General features: G+C 44.1%; 1 protein-coding gene across 4 annotated transcripts; it reads right to left on the bottom strand.

Annotated features, from left to right (window-relative positions):
* Positions 1 to 280: 280 nt before the first annotated feature.
* Positions 281 to 15,995, bottom strand: ncoa6 (nuclear receptor coactivator 6). Of its 4 annotated transcripts, XM_067592433.1 has the most exons (18): positions 15,878 to 15,995; positions 14,682 to 15,019; positions 13,720 to 13,875; positions 13,415 to 13,537; positions 12,877 to 12,999; positions 11,952 to 12,779; positions 11,670 to 11,801; positions 9,820 to 11,107; positions 9,578 to 9,696; positions 6,240 to 6,549; positions 6,059 to 6,173; positions 5,730 to 5,966; positions 2,345 to 5,402; positions 1,841 to 1,897; positions 1,672 to 1,702; positions 1,166 to 1,207; positions 787 to 920; positions 281 to 679 (listed from the first exon to the last, which is right to left on the bottom strand). In XM_067592433.1, exons 2-18 carry the CDS (start codon positions 14,977 to 14,979, stop codon positions 633 to 635), a joined length of 7,098 nt encoding a protein of 2,365 aa, XP_067448534.1. In that variant the 5' UTR covers positions 14,980 to 15,019; positions 15,878 to 15,995; the 3' UTR covers positions 281 to 632. The 4 variants fall into 4 exon arrangements, with proteins under 4 accessions (XP_067448534.1, XP_067448531.1, XP_067448532.1 ...); XM_067592430.1 differs by having other exon boundaries at positions 6,059 to 6,549; XM_067592431.1 differs by having other exon boundaries at positions 6,059 to 6,549; positions 12,877 to 12,996.
* Positions 15,996 to 16,398: the final 403 nt, after the last annotated feature.

Raw genomic sequence — 16,398 nt, 5'->3', positions numbered from 1 at the left:
ACTATACTAATCAATATTTAAGCTAATTCATAGAGGATACGTGTTTCTGATCCAGTTATGCTAGAGTTCAAATATACCCATCTCCTAGAGCATATAATGTGTTGTCACTGACTCAAATTTCCCCTCACCTAAATTGAGTCCTGTGTTTACATCATATTCTGCTTAGTGTTTATCAATAATCTAGGAGTTTAATGCAGCTCTGGTAAATTAGCAAACTGAGATTCATATGAACAAAAAATGATAATCAATCTAAGAAAAATAGATTAATCATATTACACAGTTTCACAGAACAAAAGCAGTAGAAAATTTAATTCAGTTTACAACATAATTATACAATCATGACAAGCTCCATTATCAGTCTTCACATGATTAATCCAGCATTTAATATAAAAAGCACATTCACACAAACACATACTGTATGCACACATTCTAACTACAATCTCACAAAAAAAGCATGGACAAAACAATACCATAATTCTTTTTTTTTTTTTTTTTTAAAACAATCTGTACACGGTTTCTTCCTCTGATGAAAATTCATAATCTGGGACAGGGAAACCGACATCAACTGATTCACAGCGGGAAACAAAAACATTTACAGTACAGTTCACAGGTTGCCGCAACTTCAGTTGCACCTATTTAGACTTCCTTCGTTTGGCCTGGGTGGGGCTTGCTCCAGTTTCTGTTAAAAAGATAATACAAGTTAGCAATGCCCTGTGTACAGCTTGGGTGTAGTTGTAGACATTATGCCTGAAGTTTATTTTGGAGCTGCTTGTGTGTTTATGTTACCTTTTACAGCAGCACTGGTTCCAGGCCTGGCTGATCTTTTCCTAATGCCACTGTCCGCTACCGGCTCCTCCTCCACCTCCTTGTCTGCCCGGGAGCTGCGTCTGCTCGGTCCCTTGGGCTTCTCCACAGCAACTCTGGGAGGACCAGATAGAAAAACAACAAACGACAAGGAAGGGAAGATAACACAGCGATGTGTTAGTAAAGATGCAAAGGCATGAGTTAACTCTGCTCTACTCAGAGAAAGATATAATACCACTCAGGACTCTGCTGTTTTTCCTCGTCTACCACAGATACTGTGCGTCTTCATCCCGACAGCATCCACTACGTCGACATGATCACTGCTTGTGTCTTTGCAGCGCAAACATGTTAAAATACATACCTTGGGACTAAGTTGATGGGCGTCTTTCTTTTCTTTGCCCATCTGTGATAGAAGTGGAAAAACAGCGGTAAACTATAAACTGTGCTGAACAAACATGGCTTCACTTCCCCACGATATTATGACAATCCCCAGGAAAAGAGATATGGCCATAAAGGTCAGTGGGGTGGTACAATTTGCGTTGTGATAGGCTTTGTTTTGATTAAACTTCGGACATGCATTGGTATATTTATATTGATGCATGCTAATCATACATACCAAGTGCTGAGGCCACGTGGCTCATTGATTTCACCATGTACCCCCTTGGCCAACCACATGACCTCCCTGAGTTTCAGTAGAGTTAGAAATGTCTAAGCATTTCTCCTTCAAGAGCATGAGTCTTAAGACTAGGCCAACTTTTCCGAGATCAATAGTAAGGGATACCTTAATAAACCCCAGCACATGAAGCAATACATAGTCAATTAGCAATACAGCAAATAAAAGAATATAAATGTTATCGGGAATCTTACCCCTGCTCAGGACCTGTTGAGACCTCTTCACCTAAATAGGACAAAAAAGGAGATATTTATTTTCCACCTAGTTCCAAATGACTCATATGAGATCATTATGGAATTGCTCCTTTCTCTTTCAAAGACAAGCATTGTTAAAAATGTCTGTAACAAGGATGATCATGCTTACCTGTCTTCTCACTAGCAACAGGCTCCTGTGACTGTGAAACTTCTTGTTGAATAGGTGCTGGGGAAAAAGGATGAAGTAGTTCAACTGACACATTTGACTACATTAAACAAATTAGTGACTGAACAGAATGGCTATGTCCATGTATTCAGGGTGCTGAGCATAAGTCTCTCCTCCACCATGGCCACCAATCACCAATGGTTTTGCACATAGCAACCGTTGTCCTCTTTAAACAAAGAAAAACAGGAATACCAAATACTCTTTGTAAATGTTAAAACCCAAGAAAGCTTTATACTTAAAGTTGCATGATACTTGAGGTTGCATTACATGTATTGTTATATGTTACTATGGCATGTACTGCAGCAGTAACACAAGGTATATAAAAGATACTCTTAGTCATCAGCTTGACCTGACCAAGGATCATGGCCAGAATGTGGCCATCATTTTGTTTACTTGATGTATGTATACATTCCTAATGATTCTTTTAGCTCTCAATTGTGTGTTTACCTGGGGTGGTCTGAGTTGTTTCGGCAGGTCCTGCAGCTGATGGCATGGGAGGCTCCACAGCTGGGGCATCAGACTGGGCTGGTGGAACTACGCTGGGGTTAGCAACTGGAGAGGGTATGGTGGGAGGAACCTCCTGAACAGGTCCAGGCACAGTAACAATGGGAACAATGGACGGTACTGGACTTTGTGCAGGTGTGACCGTGGAGAGCACGGTAGCAGAGGAGACAACAGTAGCAGTACCAACTACAGTGACAGTAGGAGTTTGAGAAGTTACAGCCTGGGCTGGGCTTGAGACTGAAGCTGGTACAGGCAACGGAGCCTGGGTAACAATCTGAGTAGGAACAGCAACTTGGCTAGGAACTGGGATAGGAGAGGAGACTGTAGGCGAAGTAATGATGTTTGAACCAGCAGTAGTAGTATGGGGCACTAGTGCTTCAATCTGAATGGCAGGACTAGCAGGAGGATGAAAGACCTGGGGTGGAACAGCCCCAGTGGGCCCCTGTGCAGGTCTTTCTACAGGATTCTGCTGGGATTCAGCTGTACCAGAAACAGGTGCAGCGGCCTGTGCAGACTTACTTTTCACCTGGGCAGTGGAAGATGGAGACATGGGGCCCTTTCGGAGAGTGTTCACAGCTCCAGGACTAGAGCAGGGAGGAGGAGAAGCCAGGGGTGGCTGAAAGGGAGATGATGCTGAAGGGCTTGGATGGGGAGATGGCTGCTGGACTGGGGGACTAGATTTCTGACCAGAACCTGCCTCACCTAGATTTTCTGTTTTGAGAGCCCCAGGGTTAATTTGCTGAGGAGCTGGGAGAGTACCAACTGAGGATGATGAGGACACACTAGTGGCAGTCTGAACCTGTCCAACAGCACTTCTGGCAAGCTGAGTGCTGGCCATGGTAGCCCCTGTTGATTGGGTGGAGCTTGGGGCAGGAGGAAGTTGGATGTTTGTAGTGGACACTTGGATAGGACCCATCATGGTGACTGACTGTGATACCACTGTGGTATTGGGAGCCACAGATGCATTCGGGACCTGGAAAATTGGATTGATAAATACAGGGGTGGTGGTGATGAACTGAGGTCGGGACACAGGGGTCTGCTGCCGAATATCTTGAGGTCGAATGTTCTTGTTAGGGACAGCCACCATGGTGGAGACCATAGATGTGGGTACTTGAGGAGCGGGGGCAGAGGTAATGGGGTTAGACGTTACAAACACAGTGATCTGGTTTGGGGAAATGGTGCTAGAAGAGGCAGGGATCTGTATGACTGAGTGAACACTTGTCACAGGTTTAGGATTAGGGCTTGGTTTTGGAGCCGAACTAGCTGGGTTTAGGGCAGTGCTGGAGTTAGAACTGGTACTAACAGCTGGGGCGGTACTGCTCTGACTGGAAGTGACAGGGTTGGGACTTACACTCGGGGCAGCATTAGTGTTAGTACTGAGAGTGGGGCAAAGGGTAGAGGTCGTGTTTACATTCAGACTGGGATTGACACCAAGACTCGAGATGGGGGTTTGGTTAAGACTGGGAGTAGTATTGGAGTTTACGTTAGTGCTAGGGTGCAAGCTGGGCATCGCAGCAGGCTGCAAGTTAGGACTGCTGGTAGGGACAGGGACAGCAGGTTTGGGTTTAGCTTCTGATTCATTTATAGTGGCAGTAGTAGCAACAGGAGCTGACATGTCTGTGCTCTGGGAATTACTGTGGGGTGGTTTCTCTGGATCCAAAGCAGACTTGGGGCTGTCCTTTCCCATAACATCCCTAACAGTATTACTCTGTATAGGCCGAAGAGGCATGTTTGGGATACCCGTGTTATCCAGTAACTGGTTGAGGGAGGTTGGAGCTGCCCTGAGAGCAGGTGAAACCTCAGAGTCCTGCAAAGGTGCTGTGTGTGTTGGCTGCCTATCAACTGTCCCTGCCTGCAGTTCCAAGTCAGGTTTAGGCTGCTGAGGCGTGGGGAAACGAGGACTTGCCATTCTAGGAGCTGATAACTCCCTCAGAGGCTGCGGCTGGGGTTGAGGCTGAGGCTGAGGCATCTGTCGCTGCTCTGCTGTCATCATTGCCTGACTTTCCCTTACTCCCTCAGCAGGGTTACCTTGCATCCCATGGAAGGGACTCTGGGTCTGTTGTGCCTCCATGCTCCCACCCAGTTGTGCGGGCATAGACATTGGACTTGGAGGTACTGAGGTAGGGCTGAGCATCATGGTTTGCCCCTGAGGGTTGACCAACTGCTGCTGATGGGGAGGGCAGGTGATGGCCATCTTTGTCCCCTTTTGTCTTCCTGGGCTTGGGGTGGCTGACTTGCGACTAGAGGCTGGACTTGACCTCCGACTATTGCTAGGACTTGCCCTCTTACCCTGCCCTCCAGACTGCTTGTCCTGTTTAGCACCTGCACCTCCTGCTCCAGTGCCAGTGGAGAAAGGTTGTTGACTGTTGTTAGTGTTATTTCCACCCACACTACCATTGTTGTTGTTGCCTGGTAGAGATAAGCTAGGAGGGGCCTGCCCAATGGCTTTCAGAGTTGTTGGGTTGAGACCTTGCTGGTCAAATCCCCTGTTTAGGTTAGGCTGCCTGGGAGGCAGAGGAATGTTGATTTTGGGAGGAAACAGCCCTGCAATAGACGCATTTAGCCTTTCAGGTGAAAGGTTGATTTCGGAGGGCTCAGTGCTGGGTGGGCGATTAGTTGGGGTAAGGGGATGGTGGTACGGTCTGGGGCTGGCTCTGTTGGGGGTTTTGGGTCTAGAGCTCTGTGAGGTTGTGGGGACATTGGGGAAATGAAGGCCAGGCACAGGGCCTCCTTGTTGAGGCTGAGCGGGTAACTGTTGCTGGGGACTGGCTCCAGTGTGCTGGGGCACTGGTGAGGGACCAGGGCCTTGCTTCATCATGTGAGTGTTGGAGCCCTGGTTGGCCATCATCTGTTGGGTCCCATTTCCAGGCTGTACCCCCATTTCTGGACCTCCAGGCCTGTCCTGCTTTGGGTGGGCCCCTGCAGGGGCCTCTTCAGATCCAGTGCCTTGGGGACCCTGCCCTGCATCAGGAAGGGACATTCTTCGTGCAGCGCCTGCAAGCTACAAAAGGAGGACAGATACAACAATTTAGTCACAAGAAAATAAACAGTGCACAGTTCGGATCATGAGATGTGAATGTAAATATAGTGATATATATTGTCATCACATTAATGTTTTTGACTAATATTTACAATTTATGTTTCTACTCTTATTACAATTATGTGCATGGCTATTTTCTTTTATTACTGGTTATCTTAGCTTTTTACCTATTACTGTAATGTTTGCTACTTGTTTATTTCTTTATTGTTTGTTTTTATGATGTAAAGGGGGCTCCTATTCCTCCGAGTGTTAAAGAAATGTATTTATGCCTCAGTACTTGGACCTCACCTGAGGGTTCACCATCAGGGGCATCCCTCGGGGTTTGTCAGGTGATGGTGGTACTCCTCCATGTCCTTGAAGGCTGATCATTACAGGCATATTGCCTTGCTGTGAGACAGGCAGCCTTTGCACCTCAGGTGGATTGCCCATGCCCCGAGGAGGGAGCTGCCCTCCTGGAGGGATGGACATGCGATTCTTAGCCTGCTCCTGCTGCATCTTCAGCATCATCATCATTTGCTGTTGTTGCTAAAATATGAAATGGGGATCAATGTTGAGTATGAATAGATAAACGAATAACCAATGTGTTGATTTTAAATACTGCCATTCATCAATATTACCTGTTGCTGCAGGTGTGGTTGTTGAGGTTGCTGCTGTTGCTGTTGTTGCAGCTGATGAGGGTGTATCTGTGGCTGGCCTTGACCTGAAGTCTGCGGCCCCGTCATTCCCTGCTGCCCTTGAGCATTCTGGAGACCTTGCATCTGCAGCTGTTGCATCTGCTGCTGTTGCTGAATCTGCTGCTGTTGTTGTAATTGTTGCTGCTGTTGTTGTTGTATTTGCTGCTGTTGCATTTGTTGCTGCATTTGTTGTTGTTGTTGAATTTGTTGTTGCTGTATTTGTTGCTGTTGCATGTGCTGAATTTGTTGTTGTTGTTGTTGCTGCTGCTGCTGCTGTTGTTGCTGCTGCTGTTGCTGCTGCTGCTGCTGCTGCTGCTGTTGTTGTTGTTGCTGTTGCTGCTGCTGTTGTTGCTGCTGTTGTTGCTGCTGCTGCTGCATAAACTGCATGGGTACCTGCTGCAATACTCTCTGGTCTCCGGGTTGGCCAGGAAAGCCTAGGGATAGTGCAGGGGCACATAAATACAAGACAGATAAAGTAAAGAATACTGGAAGGTTTATACAACTTAAGAATTGGCACTTGAATGGAGGTACAAAATAAAACTGATTATTTCTTTTTGCTCAAGGTCTTTTTCTTGGTATTTAAAGTCACACAAAATACAATAAATTACAGATACAGTTGGATAAACACAATATATCCCCCCATCTTTCTGCTTCAACAGAGCTGCATCCCTACTACAGTATTATTGTGCCATTATTGTATTATTTAGTAATCAAACAGAATAGATTTCACAATTACATGTACATATAAATAAAGTCAATGTGACAAAAATCATAGGTGAGACACAAAGAATAATAAATAAATAAAATTAAAAGATACAATAAACGATAAAAAACAAAAATAAGTAATAATAATGAGTGGTAAGAAAAACACAAAAAAGTATTACAAAACTGCAATATCAGTGGCATTCATTTTTTTGCATATAAAGTTAAAAACAGTTGCCATATAGCATAAAATTTCTGAGCACACCCTCTTGTAGAGAAGCGGTGCATTTCCATTTCCAATGCAGATGCATTTCCTGAAGGTAGACTATCCCTACATTAGTTTTTTTCCAGATAAGATAGTACCATTTTACGTTTAACAGAGTGATTTAAAGATTTGACATTCCAGCTGACAAAGGTCACATCGCAACTGGCTGATCCGCTTGGAAAATGTAAATTAACCATGATCTTATTTAATAGAAGAAAAAATTAAAGGCTTATTGAGATTTAACAAACTTGAGTTTTCTAGAAGGCTGAAAGGACCCCTCAATATGTCCAACCCCCATCACCTACCAGAACAAGGTGACTCCCAAACCCCTCGCAAAAGTATCCACACTTTTAAATGCTTGTGAAGGGATGCACTAGCCCTAATACAGAGTACCCTACTATATACAGAATGTTGTTTAATGTAAGGCACATTGAACAGCAATAATAGCAGTGATAATAATAATACATTTGTATTTAGGCTCAGTTTGGTTTACTGGTCTCCAGATGTCTTTAGATATATTGGACTCAGTCCAGTGATAACACCCCCATACCAGTATCAATTTACTGAACACTTGGTTATGGATAAGCATGTCAAACATAAATCAGCAGTTTACCATCTCCTTAATATTAAGGTCTAATCAAAGAAAGGAAAAAATTGGCCTAGTGACGTTGCTGTACAACTTACAGGAATGAAAAGTATTACATATCCACCAGCCAGAGTTGCATGGCTAAGTAAATGTAAGTGTCATAAGAGAACAATGATGAAAAACAAAGGGTGGCCGGTAATAAGTGTTGCTGACATTCATCTTCCTTCCTTTAACATAATTTACTGCTGAATTGGCAATGTTCGTAACGTCTGTGATATCTCAATATGAAAGTCAAACAAAAAGTAATGGTTAAAAAAATAAAATGCCTAATTGCACCATATGTTATCCATAAAAAGGGTAAGGTATCATACTCTGACCAGCTATAGTGATATGTCTTATCAACTGTAAACATAAGAAAAAGGGAGGAAAAAAAAAATTATATAGATAGATAGATAGATTATATGTGTTGTCCACATTCAACACAATCAACAAATCAAATGGGTGAAAATTATAATTTTTGTAGTCACAGTGTACATTGTTTACTCACCAGTCAGCATCAACAGAACTCTGATGTGACACTGAATCACTCTTACTTGAATCATGGTCAGTCCTTTGGTGTTTCTTGTAGGATTTTGGTTTTCACATAAACAATGGCGTCCTCTGGGCTTTGAAACTGTCTGTTCCACCATGTGTGATGCGGAGTTGTGCTGGATAGGAAAGGCCATACCAAATGTCTTCTCATCCACGGAGCTGTCGCTTGACTTCACTGAATGCAGATCTAGCTTGTGCAACACTTGGGTGTGGTGGTGGTGGTGGTGGTGGTGGTGGTGGGGGGGGGTGATACTGGAATATGGAGATGGCAGTTCCTGGGGAGGAGAGGAGCGGACTCCCTGGCACAGCGAAGGACCTCGACACAGCCTTGGTAATAATGTACTTTCGCCACAGTGACATGGGGCTGGTTTCCTTGCCTTGAGATCCCTGTGTGATTTGTCGATCAGAACGTCTTTGTCCATGTTCAAAATTTCTTTTAGTAGTTTGGAGGCTGCGATTGGAGTGTCTCTGGGACATTCAGTATTCGAATGTTGGAACACCTCATCCTTCCCTCCATGTCAAGGCATTTTCCCCATGGACTGGTTACCTCTGTCTCGAGCTTACCTGTCTTGGTTTGTAGTGAAGTCACGTTGTCTGAGAATGATACTAACCCACACTCCCTTGCTGATATGGTTATTTTCATCGTCTCCACATTGAAGCGAATTGTTGCAGCATTATTTGCTACTTCTGTTTTTACTGTGTGTAGTTTGGATTTGACAGCCTCAAATTCCTTAGCCAGCAGTCTTTAGCTCCAACCTTAACAGTATAGTGATGTCTTTTTTCAACGAGATGAGGATTTCGACTTTCAGATCTGCTGCTTCCATTTGGTTATCTGGTGGGTGGGAATCGCTGCTGCTCCCGGTAGATGAAACACTCGAACTTATGGCTTTAGACTTTGCAGTGGAGGTTCTTCCAGTGAATTTATACTTTCGCAAATTGTTGGTCATTGGCATGACAATACCAAAACTTAACTAAGGAAATGTGGAAATAACAAACTTAGAGCAGTATTTTGTAGCCTTTTTTGGGGTGTAGAGCCGGGGCACAAAATTAGCACCAGCTGTCAGCCAAATACTGGTAAAATATGCAAGTGGCTGGTAGATTTGCTTCACTCATCAGCCAAAAAACAATGGTAATCTATTGAGTGGCTGGTAAAATTTGAACATTCACTAGCCATTTGGTCGGTGGACAAAAAAGTTAATTTTGCATCCTGTGTAGAGCGCCTAAATAAAATTTTAAACCAAATTTCAGCAGAAATTATCAAAGACACAGCCGTCTCCATTGCTGCCCCCCCAAAACTGATTATTTCAATGTCATTTACCTGCAGGCCGGTTGGGAAAATCAGGGAGTTTCGGGCCCGTGTTGTCTAGTCCCAAACTCTGTTCACCACTCAGATTTGGCAGTTCAGAATCTTCCATACCACCAGCCACATCAAGACCACTAGGAAAGAGAGAATAAAAAGATAAAGTTAAATCAAAATATTAATGTAACAGTGATACAACTTATTTCAACTCTTGCTGCCAAAATGGAAAAAACAAAACTGTATTAAATACAAATTGTTACCCAAGTCCCTCTACTTGCTGTTGTCCCTCTCCATCTTTGGGCTTCTTCTTGCGTGCTGGTTTCTTCTTTTTGGGTTTGGCTTGATTGCCCCCACCTGCTCCTTGTTTTCCTCCTGGCCCGAACTGGCTGGCTGAGATATCACTCTGCAGCAGATTGACCAGCAGTGGACTTGTCAGTGTTACGTCCTTGCTGACAGGAAAACCACCTGCCTGTCCACAAGGTCCCCCAATTGGCATCTGACCTGGGAATTGTGAGTTGAAGTTCATGCCATGACCTGCAAAGTGACCATTTCCCATCTGCATGTGCTGAGGGCCAGGCATCATGCCTTGCTGCTGCTGTGCCTGCATATCAGGGACCATCTGTTGAACCCCCAATTCCCCTGTCCCACTATTAGGATCTCCCAAAGGGTGTTGGTGTTGTTGAGCTGCCTGTTGTTGTTGCTGTTGCAACATGGCCTGTTGCTGTTGTTTCTGCTGTTGCTGTAACTGCTGCTGCTGTTGCAACTGTTGTTGGATAAGAGGATGACCAGCAGGTAGCCTCATCTGTTGCCCGTGCATGCCCATCACTTGATTAGGATTGCCAGCAATGGGAACCTGTTGTGGCTGTTGCTGGCTCATCTGTTGGTGTTGTTGCTGCTGCTGTAGCTGTTGCTGTTGTAACTGGTGCTGTTGCTGCTGTTGTAACTGCTGTTGTTGGAGCTGAGCCATTTGCTGCTGCTGTTGTGGAGTCATCTGCTGTGGGCCAACCTGGCCCTGGAACTGAGCCATGTTACCTGGAACATTCGGAGAAGGGCCACGCATCATCGGGCCAGGCATGACCCCAGCCGGAATCTTGCCTCCAAATGCCTGCTTGTTGCCTTGCATCTGGTTGGCAACCATTTGTTCCATCATGGAGTTTTGTTGCTGTTGCTGCTGTAGGAGCATGGCCTGGTGCCCTTGGCCTCCAACCATCTGACCCTGCCCATGCATCACCCCCTGGCCTTGCTGAGGCATCATCTGCTTGGGTGGGGTCATCCCACCTCTCTGCCCTTGACTGAGGGGCCTTGAGAGGACAGTCTGACCTCCACCCTGGCCTTGAACCATCTGGCTGGGGGAGGAAGACACGGGTTGGGCCTGATGCTGGAGGCCCATCATCTGGGTCTGGAGGCCAGGCTGTTGTTGGCCCATACTAGGCCCAGCAGTTGTACCAGGGGGCAGACCTGCCATGCTACTTTGTACACCCATAGCATTGGGTTGGGCATGGAGTGGGCCCTGCATTGAGTTTGGCGTGGAAGCTGATGGCTGAGCTCCTGATGCAAAACGGAGAGGGAAAAAATATGGAATTTACTTATATGGGGATCACAACAGGTAATAAGTTGTTATGCCTTCTGCTTACTGTTAAGCGACAGGGTGTCAAATGTGGCTGTCAAAACATTAATGCAACACAGTAAGTCTAAACGTGAACTACCAACAGTCTGTATAACTGGGACTAGATGAGTTGAGTGTTAAAATATTAGGGCCTCTAGTTTTAAAGCAACATGTTGGCTCCCTAAATGGCCAAAAAAAGTTTTCTTTGTTTAACTGAGCAACAACAAAGTGTCCCATTAACACAAAACTTGTTCAATTCCAGTTTTAAAATATTATAGTGAAATCTTAAATTAAGACAACCATGTAATAACCAACTTTAATGGATCTTTGCCAAAATGTTTGCATTTGTGTAAACAGCAAATCTGTTAAAATGTTAAATATTGATTAAGCCTCTTGATCTAGCACTGGCCTCTTCTCATTTCACACTGTTTCAATTTCCATGACTCAGCCAAAACTTTAGTTTCCCCTCAGATCTACATCACTTCTGTGCTGAGGACATTTTACCTGTATGAGTCATCGCTTGGCTGCTCTGTAGCTGCTGACCGGATCCTCCACCAGGGGTTCCTGGAGCACTGGCACTCACCTGACCTTGGACAAAGTTTGGATTTGGAAAGCCCATGGGACGCTTAGGCATGCCTGTAATAAGTGTTCATTGATTTTGTTATCTCAACATCAGAGTGTTAATTTTATAGTTACTTCAAGATAAAATACTCATGTTGGCAAAAAATGTACTTTTCTTCTGTGTGCAATCAGTCTAACAAGAAACTGTTACCAGCAGTTACTGACCTGGATGAACTTGGGCCCCAGGCTGTCCATGCTGGGGCATTCCCATGAATCCTTGTTGCATGTTACCCTGTTGGCCGAGGGCTGCTCTTCCTGGTGAACCAACACCCTGGGGAAAACCCTGTGGAGTTGTAGGTCTCTGAGCCATCATGGGTGGAGTCCCAGGTGAACCCTGCTGAAAAGGAGACGAGGAGGAACCTGGAGACTTGGCAGTGAGGTTGCCCTGCGGTCCAGAAGTTGGTGGAAGTGGTGGAGGGGGTCTGGGCTGTCCTGCAACACCTCCAGGGCCAGCCTGTGGGCCTTTAGGCTGGGGAGCAGCAAACTGACCCATTCCTGCCTGCTGTTGCTGCTGTAATTGTCCCTGTCCCATTGCATTGAATACCTGTCCTGCCTGCTGGCTGCCAAATGGATAAGGGGGCGGAGGGTGGCTGGGAGTCTGAACTGTAGCAAGGGAAGGAGGGCGCTGAACCATCTGGGCCTGGGGTGGGGGCTTCCTCCAGGCAGGGCCTCCTTGGGCGGCTGGTGTCTGGAGGACTCCAGAGGGCAACTGGTTCCAGCCAGGAGGCACAGCCATCTGGCCTGATGGGTTGAATGGAGGTCTAGGTCCAAGCTGAGAGAGCTGTGCTTGCTGTTGGGCTTGTTGCTGTTGGTGATGCTGTTGTTGTAGCTGCTGCAGTGCAGCAGGGTTGAGTGGTCTTCCAGCCTGCATAGCCTGCATGTGATGGGTGGCCTGAGGAGGCATAGGGCCTGAGCCATGGGGACCAGTCTGTTGGTGCTGGAGTTGCTGTTGCTGCTGAACTGACATACCTGGCATCATTGGATCCATCACATCTGTGAGAGAGTGTTTCCATTATTGCACTGACCAAGACACACCATATTCAAAATTACAACATGCATCATTTTTAAAAAAAAAAATTAAGACCCGAACCTGTCTGTGAAGACGGTCTTGAAACACGAGGATGCATCTGTCCACTGCTGCCTGGTACCATAGCCTGACCTGCCATGCCAGGTCCAGGGGGAACCATTGATGGATTAGCCATCCTCACCCCTCCTTATGGAAATATGTGCATATTAAAGCATTTTGTGTAAACAATAACTAATATTTACCAAGTGAGTGATTATTGTCAGGTGATAAAATGGCACAAGACTGGATAAAAAAATAACTACTGAATGGCTATGACAAACTAATGAAAAGAAGAAATAAAAACAAACAAGCATACATTCAACTAATGTTTGCCTTTACAAATTTTCATTTCATGTTTTTATGGATGCACATTTGTCATAAATTAAGCAGAGAAAAACAATGAATGTTTGCATATTAACTACCACTATCTATATCACATAATTAGCACAAAAATTGTGATCGTAACAACTACTATTAAAGGAACAACTAACCAAAATTAAAGCACAGTTTCAGTTTAGTTTATTTATAGTGAACTTGTGAAATCAATTCAGTTAACTTATACCTGGACCAGGTTGACCTGGAAAACCAACATCCATTCTCATCTGGCCAGGTGCTCCAATTGGTCCATTCACTCTAACTTCTTGTCCTCTATTTGGTCCCACAGCCACGTTAATGGCCCCTTCCCCTGAACATCAACAGAGGGAATATCAGCACTCAACAGTTGAGAGTTTCGTGAATCTGACTTGAAACACTCATACAAGCAAGCCTCATGGAAAAAAGTAAGGTAGATTAAGGATAAGAATAGGAAAACATTCTTGCATGTGGCCAATTTTCTCTTGCATCCCATTTTGAAGGCTGTGCTGTTACCTTCTATCTGCACGGAGAGAATCCCCAGTTCTCGGAGCTGCTGCTGGTTGTTCTGGGCCAACAGTCTGAGTCGCTCTGCAGCGTCCCGAGGAATGTTGAAGGTAACCCGCACACTGTTCCATGGCTCTACATGCTGTGGCTGCAGCCTCTCTGAGCCTAAGAGAGAGAATATGAATGGATACAAGTTGGAATTATAGTGTGAAAAATTCTAGACATTATTAATTAGAAAGGGATAGAAATAGAAGACTGTTGCTGGAATATCCAATGGAAATGGGTCATGTTTCAAATGTACATTTACAGTTCCTGTAGAACTCGTGCACCCCCTTGTTATTGTTTCACAATACTGAATCACAATGGCTCTAAGAGAAAAAGAGATTCTTCAATGTCAAAATGAAAACAAATCTCCATAAATTGATCTTGATTAGATACAAATGTAAATACAAAATAAGTGATAGAGGTATTCATCACGTTAATTATGACATGCCTACATAACCACTGGTGCAGGCTGTTGTTTTTAGAGTGGGACATTGCTATATCTGGAAAGCCCAACGATGAGTCACTTTCCTGGGAAATCAACATAATGAAGACCATGGAATTAAGAAACAACTTTCTGACTAATTTAGTCAAAAGAACCTTACAGTGTAAGGAAATAAGAATGTTTCTTAGGATCTGAATATCTCTTGGTGTGCAGTAAGGTAAATCATCTTTTATTAACCAGTGTCAAAGAACTAATTGCATCTACTGTGATTAAATGTTGCAAACAATAAAACATAGAAATGTCCAAGGGGATGAATGCTTTCTCAACAGCAAATTAAGTCTCCCAGATTGACAGTGAGAGCTGTACAATCGCCATTGGTAGACAACTGCACTTTGTTTGTTTGTATGGACGCAGGGTGTCTTCAAACACCAACTGTACTGACTTATTCCAACACTAAGAGAAAATTAAACAAAATTAAACTAACCCATATCAAGCATGTTAGGTATACCACTGAGGACAGTGTCAAGTTTTTGTGTGAAGTCCTCATCTTCCATATTCCCTTGAAAGGCAACAAACACTGTAAAATCGTCTCCCTCCTTGCTGTTTTCTTCTGTGCCATCTTGCTTGTTGACTGTCTCTTCCTCTATTACTGCGCTTCCATGGCAACTGTCAGCATCCTCTCCTGCATCATCGCCAACACCAGAGTCCCTGTCGGAGTCATTATCAGCTTCCAGGTACTCCGTCCTCTGGGACAGCTGAGGTGGGGTGCGTCGATGCGCCATCCTCCTCTCTTACCAGGAGTGGCGTTTTAACCGTTTTATGCTGAAATTCCACATAAGAGAGACATAGATCACAACTCAATCATATAAGCCACCATTGTCACGGTAAAGAAATGACAGAGATGTTTAAGTAAAGTGGATACAAGCAGGATTTGAGCAATAAAAACTAACTTGTATAGTTGCTCGTATACTGAATAAATAGACAGCTACAACATTTTTGTTACAGGTTGTCCCATTCAAGCCTCAGGTGAGACAAAGTCTAACATAAAATGTGTTAATTAGTTCTTCAATTCCAGTGAATAGATGACGTTATCACCGGATAGCTAACGTTAAAAACATAGTACCCTGTTTGTTAGTGACATCTCGATGACCGGTGGTGCAGCACGTACAGTAGAGACATGTCAAACAATTATTAAAGGGACTATGGGTGGTCAAGGGTCTCTTAGCTGTTGTGTGATGTGCATTAATGTCAAATACACTGAATAAATTCACTACCATAAACAGTGGGCAGCTTGGTTAACATGATCGGCCCAGCAGTAACTTAGCTCGGGCCTTAGCGCAAACGTAAGCTAATGTGAAGCGATCGGCAGGGAGAGCACAAATAGTCCGTTACCCATGTCACCGTGCATTTATATGCCGATATGAACATTATTTACAACTCAAATTAATGCGTTTTAAGCACATGCTGCTATGAAAGAGGATAAAAGCCATGTCAAGGCGGGTCCTGCTGGCTTCTTCGCAAGCTCCAATTAGCAAACGTTAGCAAAGTTAGCTGGTTAGCACTGCAGGTAATTCATCATGAATGCATTGGAAAATAACTTATTAACTTTCACTTTTGCTAGCTTGAACTTACTATATATAATCAACAGTATATTACGCATGAAATGGGCAAAAGCCTTACCACATATATTCATCAGAAAATAAATTCAACCAGACGACATCTGCTAGCCAGATTAGCTAACAAAACATGAATCACAAGTCAAAACGGCGTTGAGCTAACCAGAATGAAGAATACTTCCGGCTTTGCTTTTCAAAATAAAGCCCTACATGAGGAAGAGTTTGAAACTTTTTATTTTTTTTAATTTAAATTTTTTTTTGAGCACTTCACCTTTTAAACCAGGTATTTGTCAATGTAAATATAAAATACGGGCTCCTAGCATTATATCATCCCACACATTTGTGTTTAAACTATAAAGTGTTATCTTGTACATTTAGAGTCACTAAACTGGAGTCATATTCCCTGTATGGTAACATACTTGGCTAATAAAGATGACTCTGATCCCACTTAAATACACACTTACTGTTCAAAGCTTACATATAAATGTATACAGCAGACTCTTGATCAGTGTGTCCTTTCATCGATACCTGGCATTTATAATTAATAACAATAAGCAATAGACTGTGGGATTTATAATATACATC

This window comes from Thunnus thynnus, chromosome 6, assembly GCF_963924715.1.
Source record: "Thunnus thynnus chromosome 6, fThuThy2.1, whole genome shotgun sequence".
NCBI classification, from domain to species: domain Eukaryota; kingdom Metazoa; phylum Chordata; class Actinopteri; order Scombriformes; family Scombridae; genus Thunnus; species Thunnus thynnus.
The sequence above is the reverse complement of the archived record's forward strand: the minus strand, read 5'-3'. Positions and strand labels throughout refer to the sequence as shown.

Excerpts from the sequence above, each read along its gene's own strand:
- ncoa6 (XM_067592430.1), bottom strand. The coding sequence starts at position 14,979 with ATGGCGCATCGACGCACCCCACCTCAGCTGTCCCAGAGGACGGAGTAC. Across the intron at positions 5,967-6,058 it reads AACCACACCTGCAGCAACAG|CAACAACAGCAAATGATGAT; the intron begins GTAATATTGATG and ends TTCATATTTTAG. Across the intron at positions 1,208-1,671 it reads TCAACAGGTCCTGAGCAGGG|ATGGGCAAAGAAAAGAAAGA; the intron begins GTAAGATTCCCG and ends CTTCTATCACAG.